The following is a 16,963-nucleotide window of genomic DNA, read 5'->3' on the forward strand; positions in this document are numbered from 1 at the left end:
AAAAATGGGAATAATTATGTATACTCACATTCGCATCACCTGTTCAATGACAGGGAAAGAAGACATGCTTAATCAACAGACTGTATGTTGTATAGGCACAAAGAGAAAGATCTAAAAATTATCCTTCCAAATTAGCTTTAAGTCATGTTTGCCAGTATCTCAGGTTAAGGCAACACCCTTGCAAAAACCTACATTCAGAGAATATTTTCAGTCTCTATCACTTTTTTTAACCTTTTCTTATTACCTAAGGGCCACCTCCTAAGAAATACACACACCGAGATCTCCATTTTGGAACCTAGCTTTTATTCTCTGTCTCTCCTTCTCCTGAACTACAAATTGCTTTCAGGGCTCCTGAACTCTACTAAAGAACTTCATCCAGCTGCCAAAGGCTGAGCTCCATGTAAGAACTTGAACTTGAATAGAGACATGCATATCAAGTAGGCCAAAAAGGTGGTGGCCACAAGAGCAGAGAGAGATGCAGTAAGGTGTGTATAGACAACAGAGAGAGGAAAAAAGAGCTCGCATTCGGAGGGGATTCAGGGAAAGGAACCAATGATTTGAAAACAGCTTGGGGGGGGGGGGATAAGAGAAGTGGTGGGGAAGAAAGGGAAGAAAAGCCATGGTCTCTAGTGTTTCAGGGCTTCTCACTCAGTCCTGCACTACTTTTGACATGTTTATTGTACCATAAGCTCATATATTATAAGCTCAGCCTTTCTTCCTGCACTCAGGCAAAACAATAACTAGTAATAAATGAGCTATCTCACAGGGGCATTATGAGAACTGCTCTGATAATTGCTATTTTGCGGAGGGCCTGAAAGTTTAAATGGCTCACCTGAAGTCTGTGAAATAAAGCCAGGAACACACCTGTGCAATCGCCATTAGTAGATGCTTATCTAGTTGCAAGCAATCTCACCATAGCACTACCTTTGCTGTCAAAAGCAGGCAGGCAGGAACTAAAGTATCCATGCAGTAAAAGCTCCTAACAGACACCTTGTTTTGTGTACTTGTTCTTTCACTGTCCCCACCTGACAAATACAGGATGCTGTCCTTTTCTGAGCTTCTTTTTCTATACAAACAGGGGGCCTGCAAGTTCTGCTCCAAAATTTTTCTTACAGGTTTTGTACAAGAAAAAAGACAGGGTGACAGGCATATCTGTCAAAAGGATTACATAATCTTTTCCTCAACCTGTCTCATCCCCGAACATAAGAAGCCTCTGCAGCAGCCCAAGGGATAGGGAAAAAAAAAAATCAATATTTTAATCCTGTTTTCCAATGCACAACACTGGATACATTGCAATAATACTTAAACCCAAAAGAGAGGAGACAGACTGCATAAAAAATGAGGACTGCAAAAGAAGCTAAAAAACTCTGTTGCCTGCAGCAGATAGCATGCGAAGTGCAGCTGATCTCAAAGCAAAAGGAAAGTCATCTGTGGAGATCAGTCTGGTAAGATCTCTACCCTCAACCTTTTCAAAAGCTGAGTCATCGCATTTTGGAAAACAATGTTTTCCGACAAATGAAGATGGACTTAAACAGGACAGGGAAAAGAAATCTTATGGTTGCCTTTTATGATTAAGTTGATGTAACAAACAATAAACCTTGGGTATTCCTCAGAATTACTGATTATCAAGGAGATGAAGCTCTGAACAATGTTTTTCAGTTGGATATGATTGTTAATAAGATTTATATTTCTTCTACACTTTCTTTGGCATATTGCAGTAAAAGTTAACAGGCAACCTTCAGTCAAGTCTCTTGGGTATTTCTTCATACCCAAGCCTTGTTTGGAAAGTAATCATTTTGAAAGACACAATTTTTTAAAAAAAGATTTAAATCCTTAATGCATAGTTTTACAGAGAGCGATCTGAACCCTTTTGTCGTCTAGCCGAAGAAGAAACTAAAGTCCCTCAGCAGACTGTGTTCTGACAACAATATCTTCAAACACCTCAGGAAAATATATTGAGAATGATTAAGGCACAGGAACCATCAAGAAATGACAAGTGAGCTTCTTGCTGGGAGCAAAGACAAGATGATAGCTGGGGATAAAAAGCCGTGATTCTCAAAGTACACTGGCTGCTTGTGGAAATAATTGTGTAAGAACAGGAAATCAGACCCTGACATACTAAAATATTTATAGATACTTGTATATATCAGGGCATCACCTGCTGAAGCCAGCAAACATGGGCAAAAACAAATCATCAAGGAAATTACAGTTACTTTCAATTGTAATGTTCCTCTTGGAGTGTAATGATGGAAATTAAAGCTCTAAGTTGCACTATTCATGTTGCTGAAATGGCATAGTTAACAGTCTGAAAGCAGAAGTAATTCTGCCTCAATTTCATTAATCTTTAAAATTTAAGCTTTTTAATTATTTTAAATACCATTGCCTTAACATGAATTATAACATATCAGACAATGCAGCAAGTAACAGGATGGTAACGCAGATGCAAAAGGCAGATCAGATGATGGCTCATGAAGGGCCACTAAGATGTTTAAGGGATTGGAGCATCTGACTTATAAAGAGATTGGCCAAGAGGGCTGGGACTGTTCAGCCTGGAGAAGAAAAGGCTCGGGGGATCTTATCAGTGTGTATAAACACCTGGTGGGCGGGAGTAAAGATGATGGAGCCAGATTCTTCTCAGTGGTGCCCAGTGACAGGACAAGAGGCAATGGGCACAAACTGAAACATAGGAAGTTCCATTTCAATATAAGAAAAAAAACCTTTCTTACTGTAAGGGTGGTTGAACACTGGAAGAGGTTGCCCAGAGAACTAACGCAGTCCCCAACCTTGGAAATATTCAAAACTCAACTGGACACAGCCCTGAGCAACCTGCTGTAGTAGACCCTGCTTTGAGCAAGGGGGTTGAACTAGACAATCTCCAGAGGTCACTTCCAACCTCAGCCATCATGTGATTCTGTGATGTGGTCTCAGGAGACAACTTCTACAGGTTCAGATTTGTTGTTGATCAGCACTAAAAATGCAAGGTGATGGGGGATGTTATTCATAATAGGGAAATGTAAAGCATAATTTATTCTCCTTGCTCTTCTCCTCATTAAACCAAGACAAGCTGCAAATCACTGTTTAGATGATAACATTTTACTACAAACCTCTCACTTCCCGTTGCCGATACTCTTTGCCTTTCAGTATGGGGTGGGAGATCCACAGCCAGGGGTGATGCTTGCGAAGCTGAGGAAGTATGTAATGTGTTACGAATCCCACAGTCCATGCTAAAGCAAACAGAACAATGCTGAGAAATGGCTGGGTCAAAAAAAAGAAAAGAAACATGGTTATAATTGCAAGCAATTTTTTAAAAACTTTAAAAAATATATTTCTAATAATTGTATTTCTGTGCAATTGATTTTTATTCTTATGCTCAAACTCTCCAATTCTACACGTGGATATAAATGTGGGCTATGGAAATGAAGCAACAAACTTTTGTTTGAAATATGCATTCTGCACACACAATTAACCATTTTTTCCCCCCAAATAGAGGAAAAAACGGCAAATGGTCATGTTTATCCATTCTGTTCCCCAGCATAACAGAGGTGAAGATACAAAAAGGTTTAAGGAAAGAAACATTAAATGAATAATACCATGACTAGTATAAATATCCATAAATTAATTGCATTGTGCATCAAAAACCAGAAGTCATCAAGGCCAATAAATACATTTTCTCTAAGTCCTCTCCCACAGTCTCTATTCCTTCCAGCTAAAGCACCCTGTGCTTTTACATATAAGAAATAATACCTTAGGGGAAAAAAAAAAAAAGGATGTATACATACCCTTAATGACAGAAACACTGTGCTAGCACTGACTGCGAATGACAGAACAGCAGCAACTGTGCAAACAATGAGATCCGATTTCAAGATTTCTTTCTGCGAAAATAATTATTTAATACAAAATTAGCAAGCCAATACTATTTCAACTAGACAAAGTAAATGACTCTATTCTGAATTACCCACAGTCTGCATTGTGATAGGGCTAGTCATCACTGTCTAATACAAAAGTATTTTCTCCTCTCTGCTTTGGGAAATTATTTCTTCACAGTCTAGGTTTGTCAAAGGGATTATATTTAAATTCATCTTGACTAATTTTAAATAACGTTTTTAAATTCAGTTTTAACATCAGAGAAATGAAAGCAACACATTTTCACACTGAGTCTGATTCTGTTCAAGGAATATAACTCTCTTACATTATGGCTTTCTTGATTTTGGAAATCGAAATTCTACTTCCATTTCCTATTTACAAGCATTAAGATTTCCTCAAATTCTGTTTTTCTTGCATTACTGAAATGACTCTTGCTTTTCTGTAATGTCTTCAGAGGCATAAAGTTAAAATATATATGTTCTACAGTGACATGTCCCATTCGCTGATTTTAAGTATCAGAAGCCAAATTTCAGCAAAATTTGAGGGGTTTCAGACAAAGCCTTTTTTCTAATATCATTGAATAATAATGAAAGAACAAGTCTGCCTTTATATAAAGATCTGTAACTGTGGTAGGAGTAATTTGATTTTGAAAGATTGGAAAATATCATGCTCTTTCCAGTCCATTTTTCTTGTGATTAAAATGTCATTCTCAGGAAACAAATAAATGAGGTAACTTTTGAGCTGTATAATTTTCTGAATCATACTTCAGAGGTCACCCAGACGTCTCTGTGAGAGTAAATGAAAATCTTGGCTGATTTATGAGAGGGGTATTTAAGTTCAGCACTCAATACTAGTGCTAAGTTATCACCTGAGTAACTATTTGTAGCTCTTGATTTAAAAATCGGCTTATGCTTTAATTCAAAGACATCTGCAAACATAAATGTGGGGTACACTTAATTTGAAAAACTCATCTGATTTGCAATGCTGCGGTCTAGGTAGCCTTCATGAATTTCATCAGAGAAAAAAAAACAAAATAATGATGGGATAGCAAATCCAAGAATAAGAGAGAAAAACAAAGAAAATAGAACAACTGAACAACAGAAGGGTTGTGAGTTACATGGGAAGCGGATAGCAACCACTATATTTAGGCTGCCTGTCAGTCTCTGTTATGAAAGAGGCTTCTTAGTAAAAGGTCACAAGCATCAGCACTTCCACTTATTGCAGAAGGCCTTTGAAATTCAGCAGGACTAAAAAAGCCTTCAGGCTCAAGAAGTACTTTTGCTTTGTCCCATGAAACTCTGCTTGGGTTTAGTTGAATTGTAAAGCAATAAAAACTGTCCTTTCCCTTCTCTTTCTTGGATTGTTCAGGAAAACATACTTTCAAAAAGAACAGCACTCACTCAACCCCTAAAGCTATGCCCTCATCAGACAGCACTATACTCAGCAAGGGCTACAGCCTGAAGGTGTAGGAGCAGAGTTAGGTCAGACTCTTCCAGACCATCTTTTCAAAACATGGCCCTGCTGGCCCTGTTCTTTGCTTCTCGGCCAATGTATGCCACAGGAGAACCCCAACATAAGGGACCTTACAGAAGGGGCCTTCTCTTCCCTGAACGAACCTTGGATCCCTCCCTGTCCCTACTGGTTCTCTCCATTCAGTTTAACCCTTCTCTCACTCACAACTCATGTTTTGAATCCTGTAACTCAAGTGATTTTAATATGTGCAGTAGAAGTGAAAAATCATGGTCAAAACCCTGACAATGATAGATATGGGAATTATTACCAATGCATATAATGGAAATATCTTTTTTAATCTTTGTATATTTTTTAAAGACATTGCATACAAAACCTATGTAAAGCAGCATTATCTAGATTGTAAAATTCAGCATCTAAAAAAGTTAAGCAGTGCCAGATTTATGTGGCAGCACTGTACTCCAGCCTTTTTGAGTATGCATTATGAAAAGTCTTGATCAAGTATCATTTTCAGTACAGCTGAATCCAACTACTCAATAATGTAAAACAAGCTTATAAGAACAACAAACACATTCCAACCATATTTTCAAGCTCTTCTCTACAACCTTCTCTACAAAAGGATTAGAAATTTACTATTAAAATGACAGCTGAGAGCCTCATATAAACAGGTGACTCAGGAAGCTGCCATTTTAAGAACTACATAAAAAATTAAGAATTCAACTGTAAATTCAGAAGAGGTGATAATAGTGGACATTTGAGGCAGAGCTCCCATCTTTCCTTTCCGTGCAGAGGCCAGGTCACCAAAGAGAACAAATTCTATCACAGGTTATATTACACAGAATTTGTATTTCTCACCTTTCCCACCTTTGATTTTGCAAGTATTCTTTTTAGGGTGCTCTCACTGCTTTTGATACATATTGATGATCAGATGTAGCAAAAGGCCTATGTTTTTAAAGTAGGGTTTACCATCAAGGTATTTGAATGCAAATATGATAATTGCATTCCAATTTTGGCAACATCTAAAGTGTCTAAGGTTTCATATAGGACCAGATTCAACCCTTTGCCCTTACCCAGAACAGCTTCAAAATGTGCTGCTCAGCTGCTGACTAATGCAATGGCCCCAACAGGAGGCAGTTGCTCCTTCTTGATCTGGCAGACATGTACAAACTCATCACAAAACACATTTTTTTCCTTCCAAAACAAAGCTGGACAGGAGTGACTGTTTCATAACATGGCATAATGGTCAAGACACCCAGGAAGTGGCTGACCCTGGACCAGTTACCTCTCTGGCTGAAGGGGATTCAGAGCTACTCCCACCAGAAAGCCCTGGGCATCTGCCTAAAAGTTACTGTGGTCAGGTCAGTGGCTTCCACCCTTCCTGCTGAAGGCAAGTCACTGCAAGAAGGCTCGGTGGGAATCGCAAGAAGGAGTGTAACTCTATTGGCAAGGCAGTCAGATACAAGAAGGGAAGCGGAGCAGGAAGCAGAGATGGGTTCTGGTTCCTGTTTCTAGATTGATTTTTTTGTAGGTTGATGATGATTTCATGTAAAAATGAACTAGGTCTTGACTTTTCTATGAACTGTTCAAAGAGTTGACTGTAGCATCACCTCTTCAGATCATGTCTTATAACAATGAGCCTTACTCAGCTCTTTAAAAGAAGAGGGAAAAAAAACCCTGTTTTCTGAAGAGGATTGAAAGTCATGGAACTCAAATGAAGGCATCTTCCTGCAGTCTTCACAGGTGGGAACTAGGACTCCCTCCTGCTCCCAGCATGCCCCACTTTGATAGCTCCTGCAAAGCATATGGCTACCTAGAACTCAACTCTGTCCCATATCCTGCATTTAGAACCCAAGTGTCGAGAAGCAGGATTTTGGATTCCTTTCCCAAGACCAGGCACTTATGAACTGGATGTTGAATGACCTTATGATGTGATGCTTCAGTCCTTTATTGTTATTAGCCCAATAGGTAAAAGTTAAGCTCTGATCACAGCTAAAATCTCCACTGTGAGATAACCACTAACATTGTGTTATAGTTTGGAGTGAAAACATTTGTTCTTTTTTCCCCATTTTACACTTGCAGAAAAAAAAGAAACCCCAAATCAACAACATTATATTAGATGCCTCTTGCTTCAGAGATTATGCATGGAGAATATATAGCATTTTGGGTTTTTTTTAATTGTTTTCAATTATGCTTTTGGAGCTTTGTACAAATTCATTTACTAATTATCCAAATGTTTGTATTAAAGGCCAGGAAGGAAGCTGGGTCTGAATGTAACACATTAACACCCTCAGGCCACTGGTTAATCTAGTAATCAACCATGTGGATGCCTATAGAAATTAATTATAATGGTAGGAAGCTCCATTCTCAAAGTTGAATGGTCAATTATCCATCACAGCTGCTTTATAATTCCAGCTTCCAAAGCTGACAATTCTTACACAGCTATTCAAGCAAAGGAAAATAGTAAAGGTCATGTAGCTAAACATTAGAGATGATGTATTTATTATTACTAACATTAATACAAAACCACTACAGAACACAACAGATTAATTTTCAGTATTAACCTTGTTTGCTTTCAGCTCCTTAAGGAAGAGAATTGGTTTTCTACACCTAAGGATTTCTGATTAAAAAGGGTCTTATTTAAATGGCATGTTATGTACACCATAAACACGTATATAGGCCAGGGCAGGTCTGGCTTTTTTGTTGCATTCTGCCACCTCCTGCCACTGCCAAGGGGTTAGGAATGCTCTCCTCGCAGAGGAGCACTCAGAGAAAATTAAAAAAAAGAAAGAGATTTCCAAGATGTGCCACAAAATCTTCTACTTCAAATCCAGATAAATTGTTTCTCCGAATTTCTGAACTGATTGAAGATACCCTTGCAGAAGTTCTGGAAGCTATTTAAAATTTGCTTTTAAAAGTCAATCAAGTCCTACACCATGGATGTAATTGCTACTGCTGAAGCAAATCAGCACTGAGACTGTGATTTGATTGTGTTCCTCAGACTTGTGGCACATGCATTTTTTTGTTGCCTCAGTTCTTCCCTACTTGCTATATTAGCACTGCACTGTGAGATAGCAGTGGGAGTCTCCTGGCGAATTGGTTAAACTGTTTAATTGAGATAGAGGTACCAGATACCACAGGGGTTAGGCAAAGAGCATGCATAAATCAAAAATTGCCCTCTCTTCCTTCAAGAGATCTCCCAATGCGGAAGAATTAGCCCTGTTAATTGTCATCAAAAGCAATCACATTTGCTTACAGTTTGTATACAGATTGAAGGAAATATGGACAGAAGAAAAAAAGAGGAAGGCAAAGCACTAGCAAGCCCCAGCAACAAAGAATGAAAGCAGCTTCTGCCTACAGAAGTAGGATTGAGTGTCAAATGTGCAGAAAAGTGCAGATCCCAAAAAACAGGTACATCCTGCAAAGAGAAAGTGTCAAGAATCCCATTTAACTGAATACAAAAACCAGTGGCAAAGCATGACAGGAATGAGACATGGTAAAGAGAAGAAATGGAGTACCTGCGTCTGGCCAGTCCCGCAGTGCTCTTTCCTGAACTTCTGCACCTTCAGCCTCAGCAGTTCAAGGGCCCAAGAATGACTGAACCATGTGATAACTGTGTTATTGTAAGATATCAGACAGATCCCTGCCTACATGACCAACACAGACATAGGAGAAGATGGACAACATGTGATAATACAGCTGTAGCACGACTATATTTTGGAATTACATCCAGGATCTTAGTCGTGAATTTGTTTATTCTTTTGTTCTTGTTTTCAACATATTGAAGCCTTGCTCTGCATTTTCCTCTGCACGGTGAAATGAAACCAGTTAAGTGGACAATCTTATTAACTGGTTCAGTCCCCTGGCAAAGCTGCATCTGCAGAAGAGATGAGGTCAGACTGTATAATGCTCCAACAAGGGTGCTATCAGCAAAAGATACAAGTGAGATATAAATGAGGGGGGATGAGAAGTTTTTCGTTACATCTGCCATATATTACCTATGTACAAGGATGGACTGACAGTGAACTATGCCAATAACTGCACACCACAAATGCCACAGAATATGAGCAAAACTTTATCATAAATACTTGGTTTTTTACTTCCTTGGTTACTAGCTGCACATTTCATTTTTCAGTGTGTCCCTGTTGCAAACAGTTTAGTTTGCAAGAAGCTGTAGCTCATTAAGCAAGCTACAAGGAATAGACCTATCACTTAATCTTAAGTGGGCCTTAATACGGAAAGCACTGTAAGATAACGTTATACATGGTAAAAAATAACAATCTAAGTAGTAGCTTAGCAAAGAAAAGTAGAAACCACTGAAAGTGTGAGATAAACTTGTGTGCTTAACATAGGCTGTCTAACACTATATAAGATGCCCTAAAAATAAGGCACCAGATGTACAGGACCTCTGTGCACCCCTCTGAAGAGATATCTGAAGGCCAGGCCAGCTACCACACTAGCAGCCTGTACTACTGGACACTGAAATCTATTGACTCTCAGCTCATGTCTGAGGGTCAAAAAAGGGCAGTGTGTCTTATGCGCACTCTTTGAAGACTCCTTGCTCCTGTGGGCAGTCAGGACTTTAGGAACACTTGCCTATGTTGCAAATGGGATGTGGTCAGAAAGAAGGCACTATCTGATGTTTGGGAAGCAGGACACTTCACAACTCTTGGAAAAATCTCATGCCCCTTAATACTTTTGGAAACTTGATGATCTTCCACATGAACTCCTGAGGAGATCAATCTCCTTTAGGTACCAGTTAGCATTTTTTATATAAAAAAACAACACAAAAAGAAAGATGGGTCACTTTGGATGTTTAGGATGAAGTGGGATATAAACTGGCATAAACTTAGAACAAGGAGGCAGACAGCTGGAAATGAGTAGCCTGCCATGAAAAGAAGAGAAGGAGAAATGGCAGTGCCTGGCACCAGGCATGTGGGTCCTCTCTCAGACTAGCCAAGTTTCACTTGTTTCTTCCACTTCTGGTTGCCGAGGCTGATCTGTACTCTGCTTGGCTTGGCTGGGGTGGAGAGCATACAGTCGAGAGCATTTTCTGGCAAAGAAAAAGGAATTCCTGCAAACTGGGTCAACTCCTAAGCCTAGAGAAAGAACTGAAATGCCCTGTTTAAAAACAAGCAATTCAGTAGACCAAATCCTGTCCCCACTCTGATATAGATGGGAGGTTGGCAGGACTACTCACCTTTTTGAATGCTTGTTGAGCTGTTCATCCTACCTTACGCACACCAGGTTGCCAGGCTGTAACTCTATGCACAGCATCTATGAGTATCACCTCTCAGAACTGGGATTAGATGTCCCATTCCCAAATTCTAAGACTGTATTTCACATTGACTATATCATGAATCAACATTACTGACTCCTCTAAAGAAACCCTACCAAAAGGAAATTTGCAACATCTCCCTTCTCCTTTCCTGCCTCACTGAAGAGATCTATTTAGAAGAACTTCCTTCAGTTTCCCTCAGTGGATATAAAGGAACAGATTATATCTCCTCTGGCTTTCTGTGCTTTTAGTGAAAGTTGAGAATATTTAAAAGATTTCTCAGTGTGGAAAAAGGAAAGAAGAGAACTTTGCACAGAAAGCAATGAAAAAAGAGGTCTTACCACTGATTCTCTCATCTTTTCTGGAAGCGGATCTGCTGATGAATCTTCAAAATGTTGACGTAGGAAGTGAGGGACAAACTTGCATTGAATAAGAGACCTATTATTTAAAAAAAAAAAAATCCTAGTTAGGATACTTCTGAACACACCTAATAGATATGGATATTCCTGGAGAGGGCAGAAGAGGAGTAGCCTCAGTTTTCCTTCCTTATGTATGCAGCGTCTATCTTATCTTTTTGTAGCTGGCAACTGATACAAACCAGTCCTACCTTTGATCAGAGTGGAACTTCCTTGCCAACCAGAGTAGTTCAGTCAGTGTTACTTGGTCATTTAGAGGAATGATTTGACAGGGTATTATTGTATTCATGCCCTTTATTAATATTTCAGTTAAGCTCAAACCAATATGGGAGCTCTTTAGAACCACATTAGGAAGGCCAAAGTCGTCATTTCTGTATAAATAACACGTTAATTCCCAGTTCAAGATTTATGTGTTACTTTCTCCTCCATCTTGAACTTTATGCTGTAGGCCATATCTTAAATACTGCTTCCAGTCCCCTTAACTTCCTTTAATTAAGTTCAGAGCAGTTTAAAAAATATCTTAAACCTCGTTTTAAGGGATTATACATTTTCATCATGATTGCATTATGAGCATTTGATGATGTTGTACACATATTTTAATCCTAAATAAGATATTTAACAACCATTTCAAATGCTGATGATTTCATTAAATGTTATGGAATCAGGAACTAGATTTAAAAGGTGAAATGGATTTAAGGATTTAAGATGAATTCCTTAAAACAAAAGTCTTAAGGAAAGACGAGAGTTTTTCTATTATTACAGAAGTTAATAAAATGGGGTTCCTTTCCGGGTGGGGAGGGGGAAAAATATATTAAAATTACTTGAAAACTGAAAGAGCTCACACTTCCATGCTGACTTGGAATTTACCTGTCTGTATCTTACTCCAAATCTGAAAAAATCTCCCTATTACTGCACAAAGTTTCACTTTCTTCCTTCTGCTCTCATACCTGGATTCCACACTGTAATGTGGAATCTATGAAGTAAAAGGCATCTACACAAAGTCTGATTCAGGTCTAATTGATGTCAATGAAAGATACAGTGGGCTTTGAATAAAGTTAATGGCAATAATATAAGCAATTCTTCCTACTTTGCCACATCACACCCTAGTAACATGTAAATATTAGATTCCCTGAATCTTCTGGAAGAAGGAATTTTTCAGCTTTTCAGTGAGATTTATAGGGATGTAAACTACTGTTAGTGCCCTATATCCTTTTCCTCCTTCATCAGAATTCCTCTCCTTTTCCCAAGTGTCTCTCCTCAAATATAATCTTGAATAGCCTAAAAAGCCCTCCACTTCCCCCTCTCTCTCCAGCATTACTAAAGTGCGTGGCCAATCACTCTGATTTGCCATATGACTACTAAACTCTTCATATGCTAAACAGCCTCGTCTAAAGACATAAACAGCGCAGTTAATCAAACTGAAGGGAGAGAAACTCTGGATTCCCTCATAGATCCTTTGCTCTAGCCTAGAATAAGACTGAGTTGTCTGTGAAGCAGGATCCCAGATGACATGGTGGTACTGGCCTCAGGACACCCACTCGCTTGCTTAATCCCATAGTCATAAACTTATATTACTAGTTGCTTGTGTATCACCACAGCCCCCATGAGAGCCTTATGACACAGTTCCCACATAGGAAAACTCCTGCCACTCCTGACCTATAGTTCTACCAGCATCTCTCACATTTTCTCCATTGCAGATCACAATATTGGGACTTCTCCCTTGTTCCCAATGTCAGCTCTTAACTTATGCTACCTTTCCTAAAGCAGCTTTAGCAGAACATGTCAGAGCAGAAAGGAAAAGAGGTAATCTCAGAAGAGAGGCACAGCCAACTAAAACTGACCTTAAGCAAGAACTCAAATTGTCCATCTTCCCAACATATGAAATGCCCTTTTTCTTCCCATGGTGCTACCCAATGTATATTCTGCAACACTGGTAATCTGTGTGTCCCCCTACACAAACAGCTAGTCTTCAGTATAGTAAGCACAATTCCCCAGAGGATGAAGCCTCCCTCAGGGTATTTGGAATTGCTGTTGTAAAAAGCACCAGCCTTACCACCAATCGGTCTGAAGTGGTTCGTTTATTTACAGGACAGACACCAACCAGCCAAACATGGTGAGGGATTTCCATCTCACCACAGTACTTGGGGGAGACAATCTCTGTGATTCTGAAACCCAAATATCACTCTGAACAAGCCACAGCTTGTGTGTTGCATGGAGCAATCAATAAACAACATTTGCAGGCAACTTACATCAGTACAGATGGGTCACTGCTTTGTCTGCTGAGGTGATAAGAAAGTGCAACTAGCAGGCCACAGAAAGCAGAGAACAGCGCTGGAATGTGCTGTGCATCCCAGGGTTCCTGAGGAGGAGGACAGAAAGCAGAGTACTTGTAGGTTAGGGATAGAGCACTTTTAATTTTCTTCTTTTCTAATGAAGTAGACTAAGCTGTACATGCAGTGCTAGATATATAGTATCTAAATTTGTACATATTCCATATATCAAGGATTTATAATCCTTTCTTATATCAAAGTCTATTATTATGAGAAAGGCTGAGATATTACAGGTATGTTTTGTTCTTATATGTATTGTAACTCCTCTGTAATCAGCAGTTAGCAACGAAACCAGAAAACCACATGAAAGACAGCTTTTCTTTTCTCTGTAACGAAACACTAGGGGCAAATTTTCATTAAAATGAGATGCAAGTGAAATGAATTGCACTATGTTTGCCTAACTCTAATTGATATGTAGTTACTTGACCTGTGGCCAGCTTGCTTTCAATATATGCCAATGTCACCTAAATCAGGTGTTGGGTACAGTTCTGCCACCTCACTCCTAAACCTTCCTGCTGCTCTGCATGTTACATATAGGCCTTATGTGCTAGATAACAAACCAGAGAGGGAGGGTGCTAGCCAAAGTATGCTACCTCTCTGAGTATGGGAAGAGACAATTTACACACTTGCTAATGCTCTCTGGGCATAACCAAAATGGAAAATCTCCTTGAGTGGCTTAAACAACTAAAACTGGGTAGTGCTAATAAGCAAAAGAACAGGAAGCTTAATGAACACTTATCAAAACCAGCTTCATCTGCGGGATCCTCAGCTACCTGTTAGGGAGCTTAAGAAATACTCATGAGTCCTGGCTGTAACAGGACACAGATTTTGGCTGAGAAAGACACAGAAATCTGCGGGATCAGACCCATGGCTGTTTAACTCATCAGGCTTGTTCACTGCTTCTATACAACTTCTACCTGATCAAGTGAATATGGGGGTCACCAGACTGACATCAGAGCACTTTCTGGGTAGGTTTTGAGAAACAATGCTTATAGGATCTCTCAAACATTTAGCTTTGTTCAGCTAGTATGAGCAAGGCATCTTCTGCACTGTCTCTTTTGCTTGAAAAGCTTCACAGTTTGTATATGACCAATATTTTCACAGAATAAAGTGGTTTCATTCATCTTGTTTTGCACAGATGTATAAGTGATTTCTTAACAAAGCTGACTCACACTAAGAACCATTCCATTTCTTTCATGGGCAATGAACATCTGGACAAGGCAAACTAGCTTATTTTTAAGGGGCTTGTCCAATCTACCACAACATGAGATTTCTTTGGAGTTTAATCATGCAGTACCCACTATCTTAAAAAATGGTGTTATAGAAGTGAAATTTTACTTCCAAGAATCACCTTCCCCTCTACATGCTGCTAAAAATCACAAAGATGAAAGAGAAGCATCTAGTTCTGCTACACAATATTAATCAAAATAGTTACTGCAAACAAAAGAGAACTACACAGTATTTCAAAAAGAATCCAGCATCATTTACTTGACAAATTTCTTCATCCATTTTACCTCCTCATTCAGGTGACTTCAAATTTTGTGCCAAATACATTTTGCGCTAAATTTTCCCTTGTTTAGTTTCAGTTCGGAAAGGAATATTCTTTAAAACACTGAAGAAAACTAACTGAAGCCAAAATGTTTTAAAAATGGCTGAATCAGAGTCTATTCAAATATCCATTGCATTTCCAGGGTAGTATAACTGCATACAGATCCACCCAGCAGCTTCTAGTGCATAAACTGTCCTTTCACCCTGCAACTTCTCTCAAAGACAAAATACTATAAAAAGCCCATCAATATCAGATATCTAGTACTGAAACATATCAGTATCTAGTTTGAGAAATTATTCCACTTCTGTCTCCTGTAAAACAGAACATAGTTGATTCCCCATATTAATGTCTCAAGATCTCTTTACTTCCATTTTTTCTGCACATTATGCATTACTTCTGCTTTTGGATGGCCTGTGCTCCAGTGCCAAGGCAGGACAGTCATAAGTATTTGATATAAGCCTAGAGAATATGACTTTCCAGAATAATGCTACACAGTGTTTTACAAAAGATGAGAATGAACAAAGGCGTCATTTCTCCAGCATCAATGCGACGTATTCCAGTCCATTTTGTCATTTTCCTCCCCCACTAATGATGCCTGGTAGAGCTTTAAATTAAAAAGATTTAAAAAAACCAATATAAACAATATAGCTGATAATTGGACAATGATTCTTCTCAGTGGGAAAACAGGAATGACAGGTTTTATTCTTGGAAGCTAGTATTATCTGTCATACTAGACAGGGAGTTTGACTTCCTGCTTTACCTCATTTGCTTGAAGTGACATGTAGTGCTTTCATATACAGTTTTGACTTTGATGCAGACACTCACGTAGACATTTTTAAACAAGTGAAATGGACTTGCAGGGTTAAGGATGAAAGTGATGAGTTAAAACAGATACTCAGGCAGGGAGGTGGGGGTGGCAGTAGTGGTGTTCCATTTCAACCATAGAATCATCTAATCCCGAAACAATCCACTGAAAAGGAAGATAAAGGTTTCTTTGAACTTAGAAGCCTTTTACCACTGGTGAAGGTGGGGAGGAAGGAGTATTTTTAAAAAGTGGAGACAGTAGTTTTCTATCCTTTGTAATTTATCCTTTTTGCTTCTTTCTTCCCTTAGAACTGTGTTGCAAACTTTTATCTTTCAAAGATGTATTAAAATAAATCGTGTCCTACTCCAGAGACAACAAATGCCCTGAACACAAGCAGAACCACTGAGATAAGTAGAAATACTTGTTACTTTTTTACAAAATAGTCCTCTCAACTCAAGAGAGATTTTGTAGACTGCTGCAGAATTTGCATCACTGAAAGAAGACAATTCCAAGTTGTTCTTCACAGAAGTGCACAGACCTTCTAATCTTCCAGTCTCTCATGATTTTATCACCATTCAACCAATATTTTTTTGCCCTTCTCTTCACTTCCACTTCCCAGCTTCATCATGGATCTACACTTTTGCTCATATCAAACAATATGCAGGACAGCTGTTGACAGTTAGTTGTTTCAAATGTCTAAACGTGTGATGCTAAATTACAAGGAACACTATCATCTTACTTCTGAACTTATAAAATATTTACTTTCTGAATGAAAATATAAAAAAGGAATCCCCTCCTGCAAAAATAGAAGAAAATGGTAACAGCAACATGTTCTGTACAAGCTTAACTATATTACCATCAACAGTGAACACGAACAACCAGAAAAAGTCAGTTGTTCATGGAGCCTGCATTATGCTTGTTAGAGACAACTTCTAGGGAGAGATCCCCACTAGCCTTATCTTCCCATCATCCACAGAAAATGAAACATTTCTTTCCCATGAGAGCTCCAAAAACTTGTTAAGTGATAAATTACTAGAACATTGCTATCACTACCCATCCTCATCAATGTTGTCTGTTTCTTTGCATGCCCAATGCCTATCTGGAACCACCACATTTTCTATGCTGAAACTGTAAAATTGCTTAGGATGGGCCTAAGGCAGGGGTGCGCGCATCTGCATACACCACCTCAGCCCATAGGGCCCCAGACTGCAACTAGAACTCCTGGGCTACAGAGTAAGGTGAGCAAGAACTTCA

General features: G+C 38.9%; 1 protein-coding gene across 1 annotated transcript in view; it reads right to left on the minus strand.

Moving 5' to 3' along the window:
- Positions 1-16,963, minus strand: part of PCNX2 (pecanex 2) — a 166,267-nt gene that overhangs the window by 80,924 nt on the left and 68,380 nt on the right. The window contains exons 16-19 of the mRNA XM_067293462.1: positions 13,275-13,384; positions 10,951-11,047; positions 3,780-3,872; positions 3,105-3,255 (exon numbers count right to left, since the gene is read on the minus strand). Of these exons, the coding sequence (XP_067149563.1) occupies positions 3,105-3,255; positions 3,780-3,872; positions 10,951-11,047; positions 13,275-13,384 (451 nt within the window). The remainder of the gene's footprint in view (positions 1-3,104; positions 3,256-3,779; positions 3,873-10,950; positions 11,048-13,274; positions 13,385-16,963) is intronic.

The sequence above is a fragment of the Apteryx mantelli genome, chromosome 3, assembly GCF_036417845.1.
Source record: "Apteryx mantelli isolate bAptMan1 chromosome 3, bAptMan1.hap1, whole genome shotgun sequence".
Classification (NCBI taxonomy): Eukaryota; Metazoa; Chordata; class Aves; order Apterygiformes; family Apterygidae; genus Apteryx; species Apteryx mantelli.